The sequence below is a fragment of the Talpa europaea genome (assembly GCF_964194135.1).
Source record: "Talpa europaea genome assembly, chromosome: 12".
Classification (NCBI taxonomy): Eukaryota; Metazoa; Chordata; class Mammalia; order Eulipotyphla; family Talpidae; genus Talpa; species Talpa europaea.
Window position 1 is genome coordinate 75937613 of NC_140079.1, and position 24481 is coordinate 75962093.

Genomic DNA, 24481 nt, shown 5'->3' on the forward strand with positions numbered 1-24481 from the left:
ATCCACACAGGCTGCTCTCTTACCTCCAAACAGGCCTCGGTGCTATCACTTCCTGAGTTCTTGAATAATAGGTCACCCTAGTAAAGTGTAATCCAAAGCTTCAGCCTGGAAAATCAAGCCCCAGGGAAAAGATAGAAAGTAAGGTATTTGAGGGCCCACTTTGACAAACTATGGATTTATCTTTTATTTTCCAGGTGGACTCCTGCCTGGTCTTTGACTCTTGATAAGATGAGGATAGCTAGGGGAGGATAACAAGCTAGAAGAATAGCCTTCAATGGTTTTACTATGAGAGTGCTTGCTTTCTCTTTCTAAAAAAACAAAAATCCGTCATCTCTAAAAAAGATAAAGGAAAGGGCCTGTTCCAAAATGCATTTTGAGGAGATGAACAGAGAAAGGACTTGCTGAGCTAACAGCCCATGCAGACAAAGACTCTTCCTTATTATTTCTTTTCTTCCTGGCTCTTTGCTCCAACTTCTTAGGAACCCTCACTATTTCTTAAAAGCACTTAACTCTGAAATTCTGACACATGCTTTACTCCAAAATAAATCCCTTCCCATGATTAGTTCATGATTGTGTTGAATTTTCTACCAAACACTGAAGGCCTAGGTTGAAAACACTCTAAATGAGACACATCCTATTAGGGCCACCAAGTAAGGCCATAATCCAGCAATATTCCTGGACATATAGGATGCCCAGGTTCATTTCTGTAATAAGACTTCCACTTGAAAAGAGCAAAACCAGGTCAGCAGCAGGGCATGTGCTTACTGTGCTGTCAGCTGCTTACCTATAACCCTGGAAGGCAGGTCTGCAAAGGGGCTCCCATAGCTCCTAGTGATAGCCTATCAGTCAAACACATGATGCTATAATTTGATCCCAGAAAAAACAATTATCAAAAACACCCTCCCCAAACTAAAAGGTAATAAAATAAGTGCCAACCAAACACAGCCAAAGACATACAAGCAGTGAGCTTCACTCTGAGGCCAATCCAGTTGATTTCATGCCATGTTTGCTCTCCTTCTAGTGACCATACTCATTACTTTAGCCACTGTGCTGTCATCATTCAAACACAGCTGATCATGGTACATACCAATGACATTGCTCTTTTAACCCTTGCTTGCTGAGATATAGTCTGCTTAGGTTAGGCCAGGAAATATAGAAGAAAATGAGCTGAGTTCCTGTAAAGGAAGTAATATGCTACATTTCATATTCAAGCAAACTAACAAAGTTAGTTTGGAGGTTTCACTGCATCCAAAATATTAAAAGTCCTACATTTTAGAAATCATTTAACTCACTAATACCTTAAAAACAAAGAATATCTTTACAAGTTTTCTCTTCATAAAAAGTACCTTCAAAATACACAAATCCTTCACTTGTTTATCAGATCAGGTCAACCTCTCACCTTCCACTCAAGTCAAAGGAAGAAACTGTTTTGTCCTTTCATTTCTTCCATTTTTGCGGGCATACCAAAAGCTTTCAGCTCCCAAAACCTATAGAAATGCTTGCTTGATGGACACTTTTTTCTCCAGGAAATGACATAGTGACATAGGTAAAAGGTGATTTGGATAGACTGCTGTGTCACAAATTGTCAGGATCTGATTTAGAGACCTTGCTTTTGTCAAGAAAGACAGTTGGATGTCTGCTTTAAAGAAGTACTGGGAATATTTTCATCAAAGGTTTGAATTGAAAAACAGTAGGAGGTAAATATCTGAGATGTTGCCCAGAAAGACTGCTATATCTGTGCAATTACCATTAACAGAGGACAGCAGTGGTTCAATGAAGTAATTCAATCTGGTGGCCTACATTTTATCAGACAGCAATTTTGAGTTCTGACATAAAAGGCAGGCAAAAAAAAAAAAAAAAAAAAAGGCTTGAGCTCTTTTGTATGCATTTCTTCCCCCTAATTCTATAAAAACAGGATGTATTTGCTTCCTAAGGCCCAATCATGTATCTGTGAAGATTTAACAAAGGATCATGAGAGAGTTCTCTGATGGCAATATGCATTTTGATATTCTTCAGAGTGAGTTTTGTGGTTAGCTGTCTGAGACAGAGAGAGGTATTAGGGTGCAATAGGTTGGTGTATTAAAAAGACAGGAAGATAAAAAAAGATGGAGATAGATACCAAGGGATTATAAACAGTAGGGAGATAGTCTTTTAAGTCTTTTGAAATCAGTTTTACTGAAAAGAAGTATAATTGAAACATAATAAACTTCACCTAAATTGTATGACTTGATAAATTTTGACATATATCTGTGAACTCCCATTAATTTAAAGAATGTATCCATCATTTGTAATATTTTACACATGCCTCCTTGTAATTCATCCATCCCAAACCTTTCTTTCTCTGCCTGACTCTCCAGGCAACCAGATCTGTTTTGTCACTGTAGATTCACTGGGGTTTTCTTGAATATTACATGGTAGGGGTGTGGGTGTGGGTGTGGGTGTGTGTTTGCATGTGTGTGCATGTGTATGCAATATTGTAATATGCACTTTAAAAAGTGTAAGGCTTCTTTCACTCAGATTATTCTAAGAGTCTTACATTTTGCTGCATGGATTTCTATATTTTTATTAGTGTGTATAGTTTGCTGTGTGCATACATACCAAAATTTTGCATTATTTCAATTGATAATGGACATTTGGGCCATTTCCAATTTTCCAATCACAAATAAAGCTACTATGAACACTGTTAAAATCTCCATGTGGACACATACTTTCTTTTCCTTTGGGTATAGTTCAGAGAGCGCAATAGCTGTATCAAGTGTCAGATATATCTAACTTTTTTTAAAGACTTGTTTATTTATGCATAGAAGAACTGGGGTACAAGCCAGAGGTGTGGGGGGGTGAAAGGATTCACAGAGTGGGGAACAGAACAGGTGGATTGATTGAAATACACTGCTGAGGGGAGAAGTAGGCAAGTAAGGTGAGGTCTGCTGCACCTATATCTAACTTTTTAAGAAAATGCCAAACTGTTTTCCAGAGTGGTCATACTATTATTCTATATGCCCACCATCAGTGTTAGAGATTTACAGTTCCTTCATATGCTCTTCAAAGCTTTTTATCTTCTTTGCATTTCAATCATTTCTATAGATGTGAGGTGGTAATTGTTTCTGTAATGAGGACAGAATAAGGTCCCCTCTGTATATTTTCTTTAGCAGTGTCTATTCAAATCAATTACCCATTTCTTTTTTTTTTAAAGAGGCATTTATTTATTTGTTTGTTTGTTTGTTTGTTTTGTTTTTGTTTATACAAGCACTGGGTACAGTCATAAGCGCGGAAAGGTGAGAGAATTCACCAGAGCCAGAGCGGGGAGCAGAGCAGGCAGAAGGCCCGAAGTACGCTGCTGAGGGGAGCAGCGGGCAGCAGGAGAGGTCTGCGCGCCATGTGGGACCCTCCTTCGGTGGCCGGGGAGCAGCTGGGGATTGAACCGGCGCTGCAGAGGCCGCGGGCAGTTCGCAACCCAGCGCTCAACCACTGCGCCACCGGGGAGGCCCTCAATTACCCATTTCTGATTTAAGTTTCTGGCTTTCATATAAATTAATGAGATTCCTTTATATATTCTGGTTCTATCTTTCATCAGACATATATTTTGTAAAAATTTTCTCATAGGCTGTGAATTATCTTTTATTCTCTTATCAGTGTCTTTTGAAAAAATACTTGAACTAAGCATAAAATTCTAGGTTGGTGTTTTTTTTTATGTGTGTGTCAGTGCTTTAAGGACACCGTGCCACTGTTTCCTTAGTTACATTGTTTCTGACAAGAAATCTGCTGTCCAGCCTCCCTGGTGGTGCAGCGATTGAGTGCCACGCTGCAAGGCTGTCCACAGCCTCTGCAGTGCCGGTTCGATTCCCTGCCGGCCAGGGAGAACTCCACATGGCGCAGCAGACCTCTCCTGGGTCGCCTGCTGCTCCCCTCAGCAGTGTCTTCAGTCCTTCTGCCTGTTTTGCACCCCACTCTGGCTCTGGTGAATTCTCTCACTTCTGACCTGTACACCAGTTTTTGTATAAAATAAATAAATACATCTTAAAAAAAAAGAAATCTGCTGTCATACTATCTTTATTCCTCTGCACTTATGTTTTATGTTTGCTTTTCTGGTCATTTCTAAGATTTTCTTTTTCATGGTTTTGTGACTTTATAATAATTATCTTGTTTTCTTTATGTGTCTATAATGTGTGTTGTATTGGGTCTTGATATGTTTTACTTCCTGTTTGTGTTTAAATTTGTGGGTTTACAGTTTTCACTGACTTTTGAAAAAATTTCAAACCTAATTTTCTATATTTTATCGTCTCCTCTGCATCTCTTCTGTATGAGCTTTAAGAACATGTACATTAAGCATATGAAGTTTATACACAGTCAACAGATGCCCTGCTCACTTTTAAAATTCTCTATTTTCGGGCCTCCCTGGTGGCGCAAGGGGTTAAGACGCAGCCTATGAAGCTGTCTGCAGCCACTGCAGTGTGAGTTCAATCCCTGGCCAGAGAGCTACCCACATGGCATGGCGGACACCTCCTGACTCACCCGCTGCTCCCCACAACAGAATATTTCAATCAATCTGCCTGTTCTGTTCCCCACTCTGTCTCTGGTGAATCCTCTCTCCCCCCTCACCTCAGGCCTGTACCCCAATTCTTGTATGCATAAATCTTTAAAAAAATTAAATTAAATTCCCTATTCTCTTTATGTTTCATTTTCTTCAGTCTGTATACTTAAGACTTCACATTTATTGTTTTTTTCTCCTGTAAAGTCTAGCATAGTATATTCTACTTAGTGTATTTTTCATCTAATATTATGTAATTTTCATTTTCTTAACTTCAATTTTGTACTTATATTATTTAATCTTATGGAATTATATGGAATACAATTTTTTGATCATATGAAATACAATTAAAACCACTTTTTAAATGTCCTTGCATACTAGTTGTAACATCTCTATCAGTTGTGGGCTAATTTTGATTCAGTGATTGATTTTCTCTTCATTATGAGTCACATTTTCTTGATCCCTTGCATACCTGGCAATTCTTAATTGAGTGACATACAAATTGTTCTGGAATTCCATTAAATTACTTAAAATAATTAATCCTTTAAGATGTTGTGTTAAGTATGTGTTAGCCCTAGAAACATGACTGCAGAATTGAAGCCACCCAAAAGGGAGGGCAGGGGTAGAGAACAAAGGGGTAGGGGACCCAATGGTCAATCGTGAGAGGCCAGTGGTGGTGGGCATGCTTTGGTCATGGGCATGCTTTGGTGGTGGGTGTGGTGTAGTAACATACATCTGATGAATTCTAAACCTATTCCCCTAAATCATATACAGTGGTTTAAACTAATATTACCTCAATAAAAAAAAAAAAAAAAACCTGTTACATAAAATAAATATTTCTCAGGCAACATCTAAATAAACTACCTCTAGAGTTTAACAAATACACAAATAAACAAATAAGATTTAGAGCAGTGTCAGTGTAGGATGAATCATTTCTCAGTGCCAAGGAAAGATCATATATTTATTTGATGTAATGAGTGCCCTCCCTCCTTTTTTTTTTTGAGGTTTTCCAATCTCATTGGTGAGAACAGGTACTATTATGGCTGCGTTTGACTGCGAGGAACTATTCTATCTAATCTCTTTAATTTCTTCCCAGATCTCAGGCAGTTTCCTCCCATGCATGAGCTGATTAGATCTCCATTAAATAACTAAGAGAAAGCACCTGAACATTTCTGGGGTCTTTTCTCAGTGTAGTAAACTACTCTCTAGTTTTGTCCTGTGAACTCCTCCCTTTACAATGTCTTCTCCTGATAGAGTATGCTGGGTTCTATCTGGTACCTCTAAGTTCCTCCCACCCTCCATGAAGGCCTGAAACACTCTCACTACAGTAAGCTGAGGGCAGTTATAGTAATCACTACATTCTCAGTGCTTGCAAACTCTTGTATGTATTTTTTCATTTTGTTATTATCTTTTATAATGGGATAGTAAGACCAGTTTCTGTTCTTCCATATGGCTGAAAGCCCATATACATTATTTACTATTTTTCTTTACCTATTTTATCATACCTGGCATATTACATACTAATTTACTACTGCTACATTCACAAAAACTAAACAAGTCAAATATCTATCTGTTGAATTATCAATGTAAATGACAGTGCTAACTAGAAATGCACACTGTAACACAGTAAAATTCTGTAAGAAATATGCCAAACATTAAGTGTAGACTTCTGTCATGTAAAACACTTGAGAAATGACAAATTCTAGTTTGCTAGTCTTTATTGTTTATTATCTGTTCTAAGCTGAAAACTAAGAATTTTGTGTCTGCTGAAAAAAAAGAGCTCTTTACAATTTAAACCAATGAGTGTTTTGTGTGCTTCTGTATTTACTTTGGATGTATGGCTCAGACTTTAGAATTGGAGTTATACATTCTTTATCTGTATGTCCAAGTGTCTGACAATCAAAACATGCATTTACCTTTAATTGTATAGGAGTGTGCACTGTTTTATTTGCATCCATATGCTATTAATATAATGTCTCCAAAATTAAAATAGATCTGCTATAATAGCTGTTGAGTGTCCATTTGTTCCAGGAACATGAAAAACCTAAAAAATGAATTTTATTTGCACTGGTTTATAATAGCTGAGTCTCAAAAGCAATGAAATGTGTTAAAATATTATCAAAATTTGCTAAGTTTTGGTAGGCTTATTTTCTTACAATTTTGTCTAAAAGATTTTTGAAATTAGCTTTGTTTTATTTAAGACAGAAACAACCAATTGTAATCATCTGTTATATTACTCTTGAATTTCCATCAGATTCTTCAGTTTTAAATTTTTTAAATAATTAATCACAGCCATATTTAGAATCTGTCACTACACATACACTTTGACTTATTTTAATGCTTCTTTAAAGCTATGCATTCAGCAACAGGCTATTCCAAATTTCTGATCTTCAATTAAGGGAGACTGTCTTACAACTCCATTGTATGGATAATAACAGGTACTTCAAATAACAAGAACGGATTCCTATGCACAGGTTTCTGTTATCACTGAAACAACTTTAAGACCATACTATCTGAACTCAGTCAAGATTTCCAAAATTCTTTTTAATCATAAAGCAGGACAGCTCCTGCACAGCAAAAGAGACGATAACAAAAACAAAAGAGAAACCCTACCGACTGGGAGAACATTTTTGCACACAACACTAATGATAAAGGACTGATCACAAAAATCTGCAAAGAGCTGATGAGACTCAGTACAAAGAAAATAATCCAGTCAAAAAATGGGCAGAAGAGCTAAAAAGAAACTTCTCTGAAGAGGAAATGCAAATGGCCAACAGGCATATGAAAAAATGTTCAACATCAGTTGTAATCAGGGAAATGCAAATCAAAACTACCATGAGATACCATCTTACACCAGTGAGAATGGCACATATTAAAAAAAAAAAAAACTAGCAACAACAAATGTTGGCGAGGCTATGGAGAAAAAGGAACTCTCCTGCACTGTTCGTGGGAGTGCAAACTGGTCCAACCACTATGAAGAGCTGTGTGGAGATTTCTGGACCTACTAAACATAGAGCTTCTATATGATCCAGCAATTGCACTCCTAGGTATTTACCCAAAGGACACAGAAACATCAATTCCAAAGAGCACCAGCACCCCTATGTTTATAGCAGCAGTATTTACAATAGCTAAGCTTTGGAAACAACCCAAATGCCCAAAAATAGATGACTGGATCAGGAAGATGTGGTACATATACACCATGGAATATTACTCAGCATTCAAAAAAGATAAACACATGCAATTTGCAGCAACATGGATGGCACTGGAAGGGATCATGCTCAGCGAAATAAGTCAGAAAGAAAAAGAAAAATACCAGATGGTCTCACTCATAGCAGGAATCCAGAAAACTTAAATAAGGGACTAGGAAAATGAATAACTATAAGAAAGTGAAAATCAAAATCAGCAAACAACTATGAACCAGAGACTCTCTATGGGGGGTGGGGGGTGGGGAGGGGAGGGATTGGGGTCAAAATAAGGGGGTTGCAATTGTATGGGGAATATAAAAATAAAATTTAATAAAAAAAAGGAGGACAACTCATGAGAGAAGTAACTCAAGATCCGGTGGAGCAAAAACAATTATACACAACTAATAACTGATATGGGATGATTGTCATCTTGTTGGGCATACAGCTCATATTGTTTTAAAGTTATGTTTTCCCTATATGTAATAAAACTTTGTTTTTTCTGATACTATCTATAACCTGTAACAATCTAACACACTTTCATTTATAAACTGAAATATTTTTAAATAATATCTTATTCTCACTGATCTCCCAATATTCAGGAATTCTAGGTTGTCTTATTTTTCAAGATACTATAGTTATTTGCACAAATTCAGTAAGAACCAGTATTCCTGTTTAGCAGAATATGTCTTGAAAAATTCTAAGGCTTTGTCTGGAATGCCATTTTAACACTAATGCTCATTTAATCAGATATAAATTAAATAATATTGAGGGATTAATGTTCACCTTAAAGAGCCTTTACTTATGAAACTCTCCTAGAAAAAAAAAAAACAGCTTGAAATCTAGCTCATGGATCCATCAATACAAATAGAACAGAAGCTGATTTTCTTGCAAGTTACCTTTGGATATTTTGAGAACTTTGAGAATAAAGAAATTCACCCAAATAAACAGGTGGAGACTTTCTTGAGTTTCACTTTCCACTATTAAGCAACAAACACTGGAGACTTCTAAAAGTGCAGTATGAGATTCCTTGCAAAACTTTCAAACAAAAACAGACTTAAAAGGGCTTATATAAGGGCTTATATAAACTGAAACTCTATGGTAGACATGAAAATAATCAGGTCAAATCTAATTAAATCAACCTTTCCTTAAGACTATTTTCGATCAAATAGGGCAAAATCTGTGCTTCAAGGAAACATAGTTCATTGTCCTGCACTTCTCAGACTGTTTTTCTGATTCTAAGGGAGTTAATTTCCAAATTTGTAAGTTACAGATATAAGATAGCAAGAGCAATATAAAATAATGATAGATTATAATCAAGCAAATTCTGTCTTGTCAAGTCGGGAATGAAATGATTTCCCTCATAGCCAGTTAGTTGTGAGCGCCCATGGACCTCCCAGACCTCCCATACATGCACACTTTTAAATTTTTAAGTAAAATTGTGTCATGTTCCAAAATTGCCTATCAGCTTTATCCAGGCTCTGAAATAGTGGGTGATCTTTATAAGATAGCATAGTTTTCTTTGAAAATATTATAAGTAAGTTGTGTACATAAAGAAGCACAAAGTTTTCAGTTTTCATGATCTTAAACTGAAATCCTAGGAAGCAGAAGGTTTTATATGTGACAGCTTAAATGCTTGTAATCAAACTAATTGGCAGTAAGATGACCTGAAATGAGTTTAAAAGCACTATAATATATGTTTAGCAATCACTGAAGCAGTTTTTATTATTCAGGCTCACGTCTTGAAATTTTATCATGTTATTGGTCCAAATAGGGGACAGGGCTGGAAAGCAGAAAATGGAAGAAATGGAAAAATACATAAATAATTTCATTGCTTCAAAAGAGTAAATAAGCGAAGAATAAGACTACCAATAAATAATGTAAAACAATAAAGTGAGTGCAAATATAATAAGATTAGCTTGATACACGGATGCAGGAGTAAAAATATCAAATAAGCCATCTTTTGCTTAAAGAAACCTGGTTTACATAGAAATTGACAGGTTTAAAAATAGAGAAGCCATTTGCAAAAAAGTAACTCAATATAACTAAAAATCAGTGGGCAATTTTCTCAAATAGTGAAGTAACTGAATTCATAAAAGTGTTTCTAGCAAGAACCAACATAGACTACTTCATGATCTACCAGATTATGACTATATCTACCCAGAAGAGAATAACAGTCTTCAAGTAAGTATGACAAACTATGTGGCAGAAAATGATTGAGCAAAAATAAAAGGTCACATTTAGATAAATATCTGAATGAGTCTTGGATGAGTTATACTAGAGCAAAGGAAAAAAAGGTTCTAATGGAGATAAAAATTTCCTAACAAATTTTTAAACTGTGCTTATAATACAATCAAGTGTAATTACAACTTCTAAAGTTACTTTCAAATCATATTATATATATATACAACCAAAGTCTATGAACATGTGTTGGGCTGAATCTTCTAGAATCTCTTGGGGAATTTGTTCCAAGTCAATTGCTTCTAGACTGGTCAGGGATAGTTTTAAAAAGAAAAAACCTTCCCAGGAAATACCACACTCCTAAAAAAAAGAAAGAAAGAAAGAAATACCACACTTCTAAATAACCCATGAGCCAAAGAAGAAATCTCAAGGGAAATTGAAATATATTTTGGGGCCTCCCTGGTGGCACACATGGTTGAGCGCAGTGCTGTGAAGCTGTTGGCAGCCTCTGCAGTACCAGTTCAATCCCCACTGGCTGCAGAGCAACCCACATGGCATGGCAGACCTCTCCTGTCTTGCCCACTGCTCCCCTCAGCAGTGTGTTTTGGTCAATCAGCCTGTTCTGTTCCCTGCTCTGCCTCTGGTGAATCCTCTCACCCCCCACACCTCTGGCTTGCACCTCAGTTCTTGTATGCATAAATAAATAAATCTTTAAATATACATACATATATATATGGAACAAATGACAATAAAAAAATCAAAATTTGTGGGGCACAGTAAAAAATTCTTAGCAGGAATTTACATCTCGAAATGCATGTATTAGGAAAAAAATAATCTATGCTTCTATCTTAGGCAATTAGAAAAAGAAAAGCAAGTTAAATCCTAAATGAGCAGAATAAAACAAACAATAAAATTCAGAGTCAAAATCCATGAAGTTACAAACAGAAAACTGGTAGAGAAAAATCATCAAAACTAAAGTCTAACTCTATGAAAAAAAAAAAAAGCCTCTATGCAACTAAGTAAGAAAAAAAGAAAGTAGACAAATACTACAGCAAAAATAAAATAGGGGGCATCACTACAGATCCAAGGGATATTGAAAGATAACAGGTAAGCTGCTCTGCCCACTAGTCACATAAGTTCACTCTCTTTCCTGTGCCCCTTCACTAGTCCCACCATGCTCTTTCTCTGGATGATGTGTGAGGATGAATAAGCAGTAGTTCTATAACCAAGTCCTAAATTTTGGAATAATTGTTTCCTTGGCATTATTGATCAATGAGGGGTTAAAGGTAATAACTAAAAGTTAAAGTCCCACTGTAGTGGTTCTCAGTGACAACTAAGACTTGCATTTCTAAGGGTTTCTCTTTCTTACAAATTGAGTTGAAGATTCTACACAAATGGGGGATAGAAAAAAAGAGATCATCTCAGTATGTCATGTTCTCTCCAACCTAAGTTACAGATTCAATGCAATTCAGATAAAAATCCCAGTAAGATATTTTGTGGCTCTTGACTAATTGATTTTAAAGTTTTTAAGGACAGACAAAAGACCCAGAATAAACAACCTGATGTTGAAGGAGAACAAAGTTACAGGACATACAAATCAATATCAATTTTTTGTAAACATATATTAAGCATATATTTATTGTTTATGTATAGTAATTAATACACTGTGGTAAAGGCAGAAGAACAAATAGATCAATGCAACAGATTTAAACACCTTGTAAACACATACACATATACTTAGCTAAATTTTGACAAAAGAGCAAAGGCAATCTAATGGAGCAAAGAGTGTTTTCAACAAATGGTGATGGAAAAACACCATTTTCTCCCTTCTTTAAGTATGGTGGAAGTTCACATATAAAAACAAAAACAAAAAGAATCTAAACATAGACTTCTAAGTTTTACAACAATTAAGTCAAAATTGATCAAAAATCAAAACATAAAATGCAAAACTCTAAGACTCCTAGAAGATAACATAGGAGAAAATCTAGGAAAACTTGGGTATGCCAAGATTTTTTTTAATATGTAATACCAAGATCACAACACATGAAATAAAAAACTAAAACCTGAGTTTAACTAATTTGAAAATGCTATATACTGCATGATTTCAACCATATGACCATTCAAAAATACACAACTATGGATATAGAAAGAAAAGTATAAGGGGTTTTCAAAATATGGGGGAACTGAGTGTTGAACGGGTACAGTTCAAAACAGTTGTGATGATCACTGAGTTAGTGTTGCTACGGTTATTTTTATTTATTTATTTATTTATTTATTTAAAAGATTTATTTTTCTACAAGAACTGGGGTACAGTCTAGAGGTACAGGAGGGTTAAATGATTCACCAGAGAACGGAAAACAGATCAGGCAGACTGACAAAATACATTGCTGAGGGGAGCAGCGGGCATGACAAGAGAGGCCTGCTCCGCCATGTGGGTTAGCTCCTTGGTCTGCCTGGGATCAAACTTGTGCTGAAGTGACTGACAGTAGCTTGACAGCGCTATGTCTTTAACCCCTCTGCCGCCAGGGAGGCCCTCTTGCTGCATTTTTAGTGGTTCATTAAAATTAGAGGCCACTACACACAGTAGAAAATGTAGATAGAAAATGCTACAATTATCTGGCTTCACAACTCCACTGCAAATCTGCTACTGCATTATTGTTTATAAGTCCTAATAGACAGTCATCACCTTTGGCAATGTTTCCACTTCAGAATGGTCACAATCTGGATTTATTACCAGGGAGTTGCCAATGAAGACTGATAGGTTTATTTTGTGTTTTTTTTTTTTTTCATTTTGTTTTCAACCTGCAAATGAGTTACGAAATATTTCAAAGTAGCAATTAAGTGCACTATAAGACAAGTCCTTTTAACATGACTGTTAGTGAAACTAATTACTACAAGAAAATTGGAGATCATTCATTAGACTACTAAACAAATTAAGGTTTGTTAACAATGATTTATAATGCCAAATATTGGGTTAACTGTGCTGGTCTTTTCAAATATATGAGTACAGGACCTGACAGTTTATTAACTGTGCTACATTGAAACAACCTGTCACCAGGGTGCTTTTGTTACAATGACACTGTATTTTAAATGGATAAACATTTTTACTCCAGTAAAATGCATTTTAAATGTTTGGCTTCTGAAGTCAAGTACTGGGAGATAAGTGAAGTGTCTCAAACTATCTAAGCCTCCAATAACTCTTGTTTACTGCGAGAGCTGACTATAGGAAAATGTGACACTTGGAGTTAAAATAGCAGTTTTCCTTTTTAACAAGCCCCAGTTGTGCTTTTTAACCTCTTTTCAAATGATACTCTGGTGTTTTACCAAGCTGTAAGTTTCTTATGCAATGGATTGGGAGGCACCTAATTTACAATTTCAGGAAAAAATATTTTTTAAAAACAGTTAAGCCAAGAAAGGAGTCTTTGATATGAAAGATTATGATTGATAGGCCATAAAATTCCAGACCAGTTAAATCTATCAAAATAAAGATGGGGGAAAAAAAGAAAAAAAAATCAAAAATATAGTGTGGGTCGCTGTAAACCTTAGGTTTTGACACTGCCCATGGCTCATTTATATAGCTCATATGTTACTGATACCAAATTCTGTAATTTGGAAATCACCAACAAATATTAGACTATATGCCTTAAAACCAGTGTCGGGAAAAATTATTTATTCCATGAATTTAATGGCTTCAGGTCTTACATCCAAATCTGTAATCCACTTTGAAGTTTTTTTTTTTTAGATTTATTTTTATTTATTTATACAAGCATTGCGTACAGTCAGAAGTGTGGGAGGGTAAGAGAATTCACCAGAGCCAGAGCGGGGAGCAGAGCAGGCAGAAGGACTGAAGTACCCTGCTGAGGGGAGCAGCAGGCGACAGGAGAGGTCTGCGCGCCATGTGGGACCCTCCTCCGGTGGCAGGGGAGCAGCTGGAGATTGAACCGGAGCTGCAGAGGCTGCGCGCAGCTTCGCAACCCAGCGCTCAACCGCTGCGCCACCGGGGAGGCCCGCTTTGAAGTAATTTTTATGTATGGTTTTAGACAGTAGTCTAGTTTCATTCTTCCACAGGTGTCTGTCTGTTTGCCCAACATCATTTATTGAAAAGACTTCTTTTGCTCCATTATAAGCACTTGGCCACTGTGTCATAAATTAGTTTTTCATGTTCGTGTAGTTTTATCTCTGGGCACTCAACTGTATCCCATTAATCTGTGTGTCTGCTTTTATCCCATTACCAACCTGTTTTAATTACTACTGCTCTATAGTATAAAGTTTGAAATAGGGAGCATGAGGTCCTCATTTTTATTCCTTTTTCTCAGGATTGTTTTGATATTCTTGGTCCTTCATAATTTGATTTTTTTTTTAAATTCCATTTCTGTGAAGAATGTTGATATGTTGGTAGGTATTGAACTGAATACTGGTTTTGGTGATAAGCCATATTAATGAAATTAATTTTTCAAGTTCATAAACAAGGGATATTTTTCCATCTTTTTGTGTGATCTTTTATTTCTCTCAACAATATCTTACAGTTTACAGTGTATAGATTTTTAAAGATGTATACACTTAAACTTCCAATTACCAAACTCTATCTTTCAAACTCATTAGCTTCTTAAAATCAAATCTCTCCTTCCTAGGATTCCTATTTCAAGAAAAAGATGCATCACAGTCATTGATTTTTAGTTTGACATTGTACTTGTTTTTAACATTTAATTCACTAAGTCAAGTGTGAACTTAACCTATAAACCAAGCCCTTCTCTCTCACCCAATTCCCTCCTGGTTATGTTTCACATCCTTTACAGTGAACCAACTCAAGTCTGCTTCCCCACACTCCCCCCAAACATAATATATTCAAAACAATCCTACACCATAGTGCTATTTCTCTTTGTTCTTGTGTTGCCCCCTTTGTCTCAAAATTTGTTCCACCTGTTCTTTATCTGTTGAAAATTGAAATACCCATCAAGTTATGCACAATTTAAAAAGCCTACTACAATTATTATTTTTAAAACATTTATTTATTTATGCATAAAAGAACTGGGGTACAGGCCAGAAGTGTCTGGGGGTGAGAGGATTCACCAGAGACAGACTGAGGAATACAACAGGCAAACTGACTGAAATACACTGCTGAGGGGAGCAGCGGGTGAAGCAGGAGAGGTCTCCTGTGCCATGTGGGTTGCTTCCTGGCTGGGGATCGAACTCATGCTGCAGTGGCTGTGGATAGCTTCATAGGTTGTGACTTAACCCTTTGTTTCAGCAGGGAGGCCCAGCCTACTATAATTAAGTGACCCTAATAGACACTCCCAAATGCTCTACTGCATTTTGGTAGGCCTGACCAGTTTGCCTTGCAAAAAATTCAGCTGCGTACCCAGGACTTGAGGGCCACCTTTGCATCTTATTTATCTTAAAATTTGAGAATAGATGTTTATTGCATACTTCACAATTAAACCCACCTCTCCATCTGGTCAGTTATTTATCAGCTCAGGCTTTACCAATATAACTGGAGATCCCTGGTAGACTTCATATTGTATTGATTTTTTTTTTAATAATTGATTTATCTATATTTCACATCATTGTTCATTTTTGTACAATGTTTGCTTTCTTTTCTCAGGTGTAGTGTCCATAGAATTTCTACCACCAATTCACCTTAGTCCCTTGTGCTCTTCTCCCCTTGTTTTGGTCCCTCCTCCCCTCCCACCACCACCCCCCCCCCGCCTTTGCAGAATGTTTCTGATTTACAGTTGCCTGCTTATTTTTATTTTGTTTTTTATTGTTATTATTTTTTCCCTGACCCCTTATTTGGTTCCCCTATTTTCCTCCTATAAGTGAAACCATCTGATATTTTTCTTTTTCCTGCTGACTTGTCAGATTTTTAAAAATGCATGTTAGATTATAATGAAATTTTATCAGTAAAGCTATAACGGCCAATGATTCATTTGCTCAGTTAACTACTAATAAATATAAATATTTTGACGGACATGTTTAAAATATTTGGCATTGTTAATTTGAAATATAAACATTTAAAATATTTAATTACTTTTATAAATAAAAGTTTGAAATACAAAATTCCTCTCCCATCATCACCAGCAATTACTGCCAAGTAGGTAGGTAGGAAAAAACCTTCTTCTGCTTTGGATGCATCTCTATTCAAGGACAGGTGGATGTTTCTACAACTCTAAATTTGAAACCCAAAGAAATTTCATAAATAATGGTAGGCTGTTCTCTTTAGAGCTGAAATCCTCTTATTTAAATACAAAGTGTCAACAATATTGAAATGCATTATGAAGGAGCGAGAGGAGAATAGCCATGACTTTTCACATCTATAACCCACAGCCCAGAACAATGCCTGTCAGAGAAGGCATTTAATACTTATTGAGGACAAAATGTGAAAAGTATCTGTTTAATGAACAGCATAGTCTATTAAATAAACAATTATGCTTTAAAAAATCTTTTTAGAAGAAAATCATTCTACTCTTGACTAACAATAAAATCCACTCTGTGATTTTAAAAGAATCAAAATAACAGATAAAATGAAAAGCAAGAATGTTTATACAAAATACCACAGATCGGCAGTGAATGTCATACAAATTACAACAAAGAAAATCAGGAGATAATTGAAGGTTCTACAGGCAAACTTTGAACAAAGCAAATAGCTTAATTTCTTTATGACCTTATATCTCTGCATGGAAAGCCACAGGTCAATGATTTTTCATATGCTGCCTGTTATTGACACTATCAACACTAATTTTTAAGTAATCTCCGCACAAAAAAACAGTGATTACATAAATCCTAATTTAGGATGTGTACCACTACAAAATTCCCTTTTATTATACAGTGAGGTAGTTTTAATCACTAGATAGAAGTAGGTTGGTTTCCTCGATAATCGTAAAGCATGTATATTACAAGTTGTGATCCAGTTGAGAAAGATGATAATTATTAGCCTATTATGAAAACTGTTAAGAAAAATCTTTGGATCATTGAAGTTTATTTTTTTAAAGATTTATTTATTTATTCATACAAGAACTGGGGTGTAGGCGAGAGGTATGGGGGAGGTGAGAGGATTCACCAGAGACAGAGTGGGGAGCAGAATAGGCAGAGCTACTGAAATACACTGCTGAAGGGAGCAGCGGGCTAGGCAGGAGAAGTCTGCTGCACCAGATCACTGAAGTTTACAAACATGGAATCCAAAGTATATGGCGCTATAGACTTAAGTCACTGATTCAAATCTGAAAGAAGGCTGAAGATTATACAGAAAGGCTAAACAGGCAGCATAAATCACCTAAACAAAGGCTTCTTTTACACCGAGGATCAAGTTTCTCCTTATAAGTAATTTACCCCTATTGCAACAGTAGCTACCAAATACTTGCATATGGTATCAAGTACTTGTAAAGAATGAGTCCAAAGTTTTCCACACTAGTACATGGCAACCATGAAATGATCTCACTAGTCTTTTCACTCTACTACTTTCAGTTACTCCATGCAGTTATGTTGCATACCCACTTTTGGTTTCAGAAAGTAACAGCTCTGTAATGCAACCTGAAACAACTTAAATACACTAAACAAGCCTTTCTACACCTCCCAATCCAACTGTAAGAGCTATTAGCATTCTTTACCTCAAATCTGAGCAACAAAATAAACAACTTAAATTGAAGGGAATGGCCATAATATGGGGTCAATCCAGAGAACACATCATTCCAACATCATCAGGATCACAATGGATCACAGAGAATGAATTCCTTATTTACATTCTTAAATGAAGTAAACCAGTATACAATTGATCAAACACAAAATCCCAGGCCCCAAGAAAGTAAGAACAATGTAATGAGAATGGACTATCTTACAGATACAAATTATAAAATTTACTACTGTAACAGTGATTTTTGGTGTTAATTCTATATCAACACAATTCATGGGCACTTAATGAGATCAAATTTATTCTATCACATACTAGCTGGGAATAACAAGACACCATTTATTATTTACTATTATTATGCCTGTTCCGTATGCATTAAATGTCATTAAGTGCATACAAGAACAGATCAAAACAGAATCAAAGACATGAAATAATCTGCCCAAGGTCAAACAACTAGATTTCACATCTCTAAGCTCTTTATTAGTCTCGAAGTTCATAATTGTTCTCTATGCAAATAAAACATCAAATACATGTATAAGATGAAAATATAGCCAAGAATATTTAAATTGAGGAGAAAATGTGTTCACTGCACTGACATTAAAAAAAAAATCCTACACACTCCAACAAGTTTTAGTACTCTTGCCAAAAAAAAATTCAAATAGATTCCAACTAGTCTATACTTTCATTTATATTTAGAATATGAGCTGGGCATGAGTATGTAATGAATATATATGTATGTGTCTCTCTGTGTGTACAACACCCACATTATTCAAAAGCTCCCAAAATGTGGAAAGTTTGTTCCAATCTTTCTCTATTTTGTCTACTTAAAGAATTCTTTGCAATATGCTTATGTAAATAATGATTTTAGCTGCTGTTCTCATTTCTCAAAATTTTCGCTTATAAATGGATTGGAAAAGTGACAGACTTAAGCAGACATCTTTAGAACACAAAACCAAGGAGATGTAAACAAATACAACTGAATCAAAAAACAAAGGCTTCTTCTTCAAGCCATTTAGTATGCCACTATTATATATGAAAGGAACTTAAAGAGAGCAGAAATATACTGGCTGAAGACAACTGGTGTTTGTGTGTGTGTGTGTGTGTGTGTGTGTCTGTTTATCTATGTGCACACATATATGTGCATGTGCATATATACCTGGGTGGGTGTCTAGTTTATCAGCATACACAATGATTGTTGGCACATTACCCTAGTTCTCTAAAAACTCTGCAAAGGCAAAATAATGCAAATCAAAGAAGATTCTGAAGTTAATGTTGGAGCATAAAAGAGTATTCAGGAAAACAGTTCAAAATTGTTAAACCCAATTAAGTGAGTGCCCAGTTTCCTTACACCAAAATTCACATTAGGCATTGACAGCTCATTTACTCTGCAGAAAACTTGCTTCCATCTACGTTTCAAAAAGATGCTGAAAACGGTTGAAAATAGAGTCAAATATCACAATTCCACTTACCTGATGCTGAACCTCCATTACAGACATAATAAGAAAGGCTATTATGATATCACAGATCATAAAAGCATGATGTAAAGAATATGTTGGCATGAAACTATTGTTAGTTGTGATTATACTATTTCCACTTAAAAGTGTGAAACTCACCACTGTTGAAGTTAGTTTCTGAAATTGAATATTACATGTGATATTGTTGGGATGAAATAGAAAACAGTTTTAATGAGCACTTGGTAATAATATCAATGGGTTTTGTTTTGTTTTTCCATTTTATTTATTTTCGCACAGAACCACCATTTCTGGAATTAGAAAACTACATTGGTGAAAATCATACTAAAGTCTTCAATGTTTCTACAGATGCTTTCAGGGTGAGTATACTGACCAAAAAATAAATAAATGAAATACTAGAATGTTCAGTCTAGAGGTGATCAAGGGTTAAGTTAGTGGTTTTGGCCTTGTTCTGGAGAAAAAAGCAAGAGGGAGAATTTAGCTTTTGGATACAGAATAGATATTGGCAGTCTCCTGATTTTACTTCCAGCATCTCAACCCACATCCAGCCTGGTGTGAAGAGATGGCAGATGGGCCTACTTCTGTTATTTCGACTGCTGAAGCAGAATACTTCTTGTTTCTGTAAGCATGAATATTCAGCCACAATAAGGAGCAAGGATAAGTGTGCTGACTGTAATAAGCAGGTATCAAAAATCTTTATCTTTTTTCTCCACATATCATAGGTTAAGGAAAGATAAAACAAGACTTGGAAAATGCCAGTTCTGCCAAACTTAGAAAAGACTTATTCACCGAAATGATGCCAGTTTTCATATACTTAATGTAAATGTATAGAGGGCAGAAGAAAACTGGATTAATTATTGGCATTTCAGAGGAAATTTAAACAAGACTAAACTGTATTTCCCAGTTTGTTTTTGTGATTTCATTATTTTCTCAGAAAATAGTAGATAGGCATTAGAATTTCAGTGTTCATCATTCAGAATACAATTCAGATTATTTTAAATAACAAGCTTCTACATTCACATGTTACCATGTTGTTCAAACAGTACCTAATTGTAACCCTTTAATTTATATATTGTAAGGATCATTAAATCCAAAAGGGTAATACTATAAATAAAAGAAATAAAATGACTATTTCTCTGTAACTGAGAAATAAGGTGATAATCCCTGAGGCCTGTGACCTCACCATTCTTCCCAATGGACAGAATAAGATAGAGCAATAAAATAATACACATATATTTGCTAAAATTAAAAATGTAATGATCACTCAAAAAAATTCTAAAGGCCATATACTCAGGCTGTGAGAGAAAATATGTATTAAAACACACTTCTCATAAAAATCAATCAATTGGCAATTGATTGTATATTTGAGGTAGTTGTTCAAGAAATCTTAAGAATGAATAAACACTTCAATTCATAACCTGACTTCCACCCTCCACATGACACTTCTCACTTAAATAAACAATTACTAGGAAATGTGGCATGAGCCAACCTGGCTTCCTCGTGTCTCTTTACATTTCCAGGTAAGGAGAAATCTCCTGTGTGTGGAGAACCAGACATACATCTCAGACTGACGTGATCCCAAGGGCCTGGCAAGTTATGTATTTTTAAAATAAAACAATTCTTAGTAAAAAAGCATGGAGATCAGTGTGCTCTTTAGGATAGAGGGGATTTCTTAGATTTTTTTTCACATCCTAATGAGCATACATTACAGAAATAAATCAATGCCAAAGCAAGGCACATATGAAAGTTGAGATAAACTTACGAAGTAGCCTGTTCCCAAGCTGGAAGGAGCTGAACTCTGCAATAAAGCATAAAGACAAAGTGGAAAATCAGCAATGGTTTTTAACACGTTCCAATCCACACAGCTCATTACCAGCCCTTTGCAGGCTTTTCATCACTACATCACATCACCAGTGTATGCTGCCCCTTGTCATCTGCTACTGATACAAACACCATGTTGCTTAATTTTTCCCTTTACATCTCTCAACAACTCAGAGATGCTAACGTGCTATTTACTGAATTCCAAGCTTCTGCGGTGGACGTAATTGCCAATTTATTTGACAGGCAGCTGGGTAATGAATTAATGATGGCATTTCGCCCTGCACTGAGACTAAACAGACACGCATCAGCCTGCCTCCCTGACTCGCTGACATTCAATGCCCTGGTCTCAAGCTACTCAGTTTTGTGGCCGCAAAGGGACAAGAAGAAGAAAAAGCCCAGACTGACTTGAAAATAAAAGGCCCAGTGGGTTTAGATGACTTTTCCAGTGTATGACCTACTTGCCAGTTTATTCCCTAAAGGCACCAGTTAGTACACACAAGGCACTTTTCAAAAATGAGACATTCTGTAAACATAATTAGTAGACTAAAATGCAAAGAATGTGTGGGCAAAGGGAAGCAGTGAAAAGGACCATTTTTTCCAGAAGGTTTTAGTCACAAGAATGATCAATTTAGGCTTCCATAGTTCTGACACACAGGGAACTAAAACACAGTAATTCTGGAAGGTTTGTAAGGCATCACTTCTTTGGGGAAAGAGGCCAATAAAAGAAACTGGTTTTGTGTTTTAAACCTACCTGTGAATCATTCTTATTGTTTGCGTGCATCTTTATTTCCTAAAGCAGCTCTTTAAAAATTATTCAATATTTGGCGTTCTCTTTGTGAATAAGAGAGGCTCCAGATAAGTGCAAAACAAAATATGCTGAGGCTTCTTCAGGTATCAGCCAAGCCTCCTTGCACCACCAGTGCCTTTTCCTTCACTGGTTTGGATCTCATGTTACACCTTCCTTGGAGTGGCCTGACATCTACTGCTCTTCTACCTAAATGTGCTGTTTTGCATTGCAAACCACAGGCAGCAGGGTCTGTCTAGGTTACTCAACATGTCTTTCCCAGAGGTTAACATAATTCTTGTGTAAGGGATATAATTAATAAATATTTGTTCAATTAATGTGTAAATAAATGAATGAATGGGTAGTACAGGAGGAAAAAGGCTTAGGTTGAGAATCTCCAAAAGTACAGTAGATGTGATTCTTCTTGATTTTAAAATGCTTTTTAGAGGAAAACAACAATTCTACAGGTACAAACAACATACACATCAAATAAGGAGAGTATGCTCCAGGGCATTCCTAAAGGCAGTTCCCCAAGCAAAACTTTCTTCACCTCAGTGTTTCAGATTGCTCAGAGGAATAAAGGACAGATGATAAATGTATGATCTTGCACCCTGGACTAGGTGTAAAAAAATCCTGCTGCATTCTTGATCCCACAAATGGTATGTAGGGAGATCCACAGTAGTCATGGAGACAGCTTCTCAAAGCACTGATTAGCCATGTGATGGCATCACCTGTTTTCAGCACCACAGCTCTCCATGAAGCAGGGAAAAGCAAAAGCCAAGTTAGGTCTCCATCAGTCTGGAGTCATGTCCCTGGGAGGTAAACTCATTTTAGGTTGAATTACTCAGAGAGAATATAGGATTTGTTTATTTCATTTTTCCCCCGTTCTACAAATGTATTTTCTCCCAGAAGCAGAATACCCCTCCAAACTCACCTCCTCACCCCCATATACATATCTTATTGTATACCAAAGAAAATTACATCCTTCAGGTCTCGGAAAGCTCTGTTATACTCATTTTGCATATATATTGTACATTACTCAGGGAGCTGGGTGGAGAAGAGGGCTTTGTTGTGCATATTTGTTCTGGCTATTGTTTATGCAGGTCTGACTGAATGAGGGAACAGTGGGTATCATTTCAATTTCTGATGTCAACATCAAATTACTTATTTAATTTCATGCCTGGCGAAGCATTGTATAGCTACACGCAGAATCATTTCACTTCATTTGTTATGCTGTGTTTTCGTGGCGATTGGCTTGCCTTCCAACTGACAGCTTTAATTACGACATGAATTTGATTGCACTGCTGAGGAATTAACATAATGCAACAAAGCATTTAAGCACCCTGCCTTATAACACCCCTCCCCACACACACACATGCACAAACACAGACACATGAAGGAACACAGACACAAGATCCTCATATACATTAAAGGTTCACTGGAGTTTCAGCAGTGGCTAGAAAGCATACAGAGCTGGAGAGTCATTGGCCACCTACATTTGCCAATCCACTATACTCACCTCTTCACTTACTTTTTTTTTTTTAAATAGGAAAAGATTCGTGGTATTAAGTAGCAATTTCTGGATCTGACAGAAAAATTTGTAAAAAAATCCTAGTCTCTTTTTCCAAATGTCCACAGCACTGACATTTCCTGCCCTCTTGCTCCCCTTTCCACCATATTTTTCTTGGGTGATTGCCAGATCCCTTCAATCATAGTTGAAAATTTGAATGGAAATCACATTACTTCAAATAAATTTCTCCTCATACAGTCCTACAAACTAAGAATCTGGCCCTAACTTTGCATTCAATGTGACATTAAGCCCGGGTCACTAATGGGACCTCCACCATCAGATGTAGGGACCAGAAGTTGAGACCAACCAGTAACAGGGCACAGGTCATGGTTTCAATGATAGCTCAACAGCATACCTCACATTCCTGAGGCATTGCTCTCCTAGTCCAGATGAATCTCAGTCATGTATGCCTCATCTGAGTATATATATATATATATATATATATGTATGTATGTATGTATGTATATAAAGTTATTTGATAGTTTTAACTTTTTTCTAAGTCAGAAATTTCATGAACATCTCAAACTACTGGCAACGAGATTATGCAACAAAAATGGAACACATGTTTAGAAACAGTTTTTTTTTTATGGTTCAAAATATGTTACATTAGTGTTTCATTTACAGATGTGCACTTTTTAGGGATTGTTACTGCTTTCTCATGGTTTCAAGAAAAGAACGCTCTGGAAAAGAGAAGGGCAATAAGCCATAACGTTCTAGAAGAGCAGACAAGTGGGAATTCCTTGACTACTGAAATAGTTGATGAAATCAAGATGATTTTGACTAATTTCTAATGAGAGGAGGTGTCATCGATTTAACTTGATTGGAAAGAAAAGGCAAACTGTCTGTGTTCAAACTAGGCAGTCAAAGTGTCCATAGAACATATAAGGTTTGAAATATTGAAAGAGTGTTAAACAACAACAAAGGATAAACAGAAGCATCCTTAGATTCACCACCTTATGAAATAATATCATACACACATGTTTAGGCAAACACTTCCATTGAATAATAAAAACTGCTTCATTCTTATTTCTTCAAGTGATAGAGTTGCCAACTGATTCATACTTTTAATGTCCTAGGTAGAAATGAGAGGTACAGAGAACTTAAGAAAATAGAAGAGGATAGAATGTTTAGCAGTTTGCATGAGAAGACTGGGGATGAGGAAATGCCAGCCAGCTGGTTAGATGATACATGATTTCTGGGCTCATTATAAGCCATCTCCTGTTTAACATGGTCTTTTTATTCTGTTGCTTTTTTTGTAGATATGACCACTGCTCCAGCAATCTCTGCAAATTACCCACCTCGGTCTCATTATGTTGCAA

At 36.2% G+C, this 24481-nt stretch overlaps 1 protein-coding gene across 4 annotated transcripts in view; it reads right to left on the reverse strand.

The window, feature by feature from the left end:
• AUTS2 (activator of transcription and developmental regulator AUTS2) overlaps positions 1-24481 on the reverse strand; it is a gene marked incomplete at both ends in the record, with an annotated part of 1071450 nt that overhangs the window by 570117 nt on the left and 476852 nt on the right. For all 4 annotated transcript variants that reach the window (XM_084249185.1, XM_084249186.1, XM_084249184.1 and 1 more), the window contains one exon: positions 20750-20785. In XM_084249185.1, coding sequence (XP_084105311.1) covers positions 20750-20785 — 36 coding nt within the window. The remainder of the gene's footprint in view (positions 1-20749; positions 20786-24481) is intronic.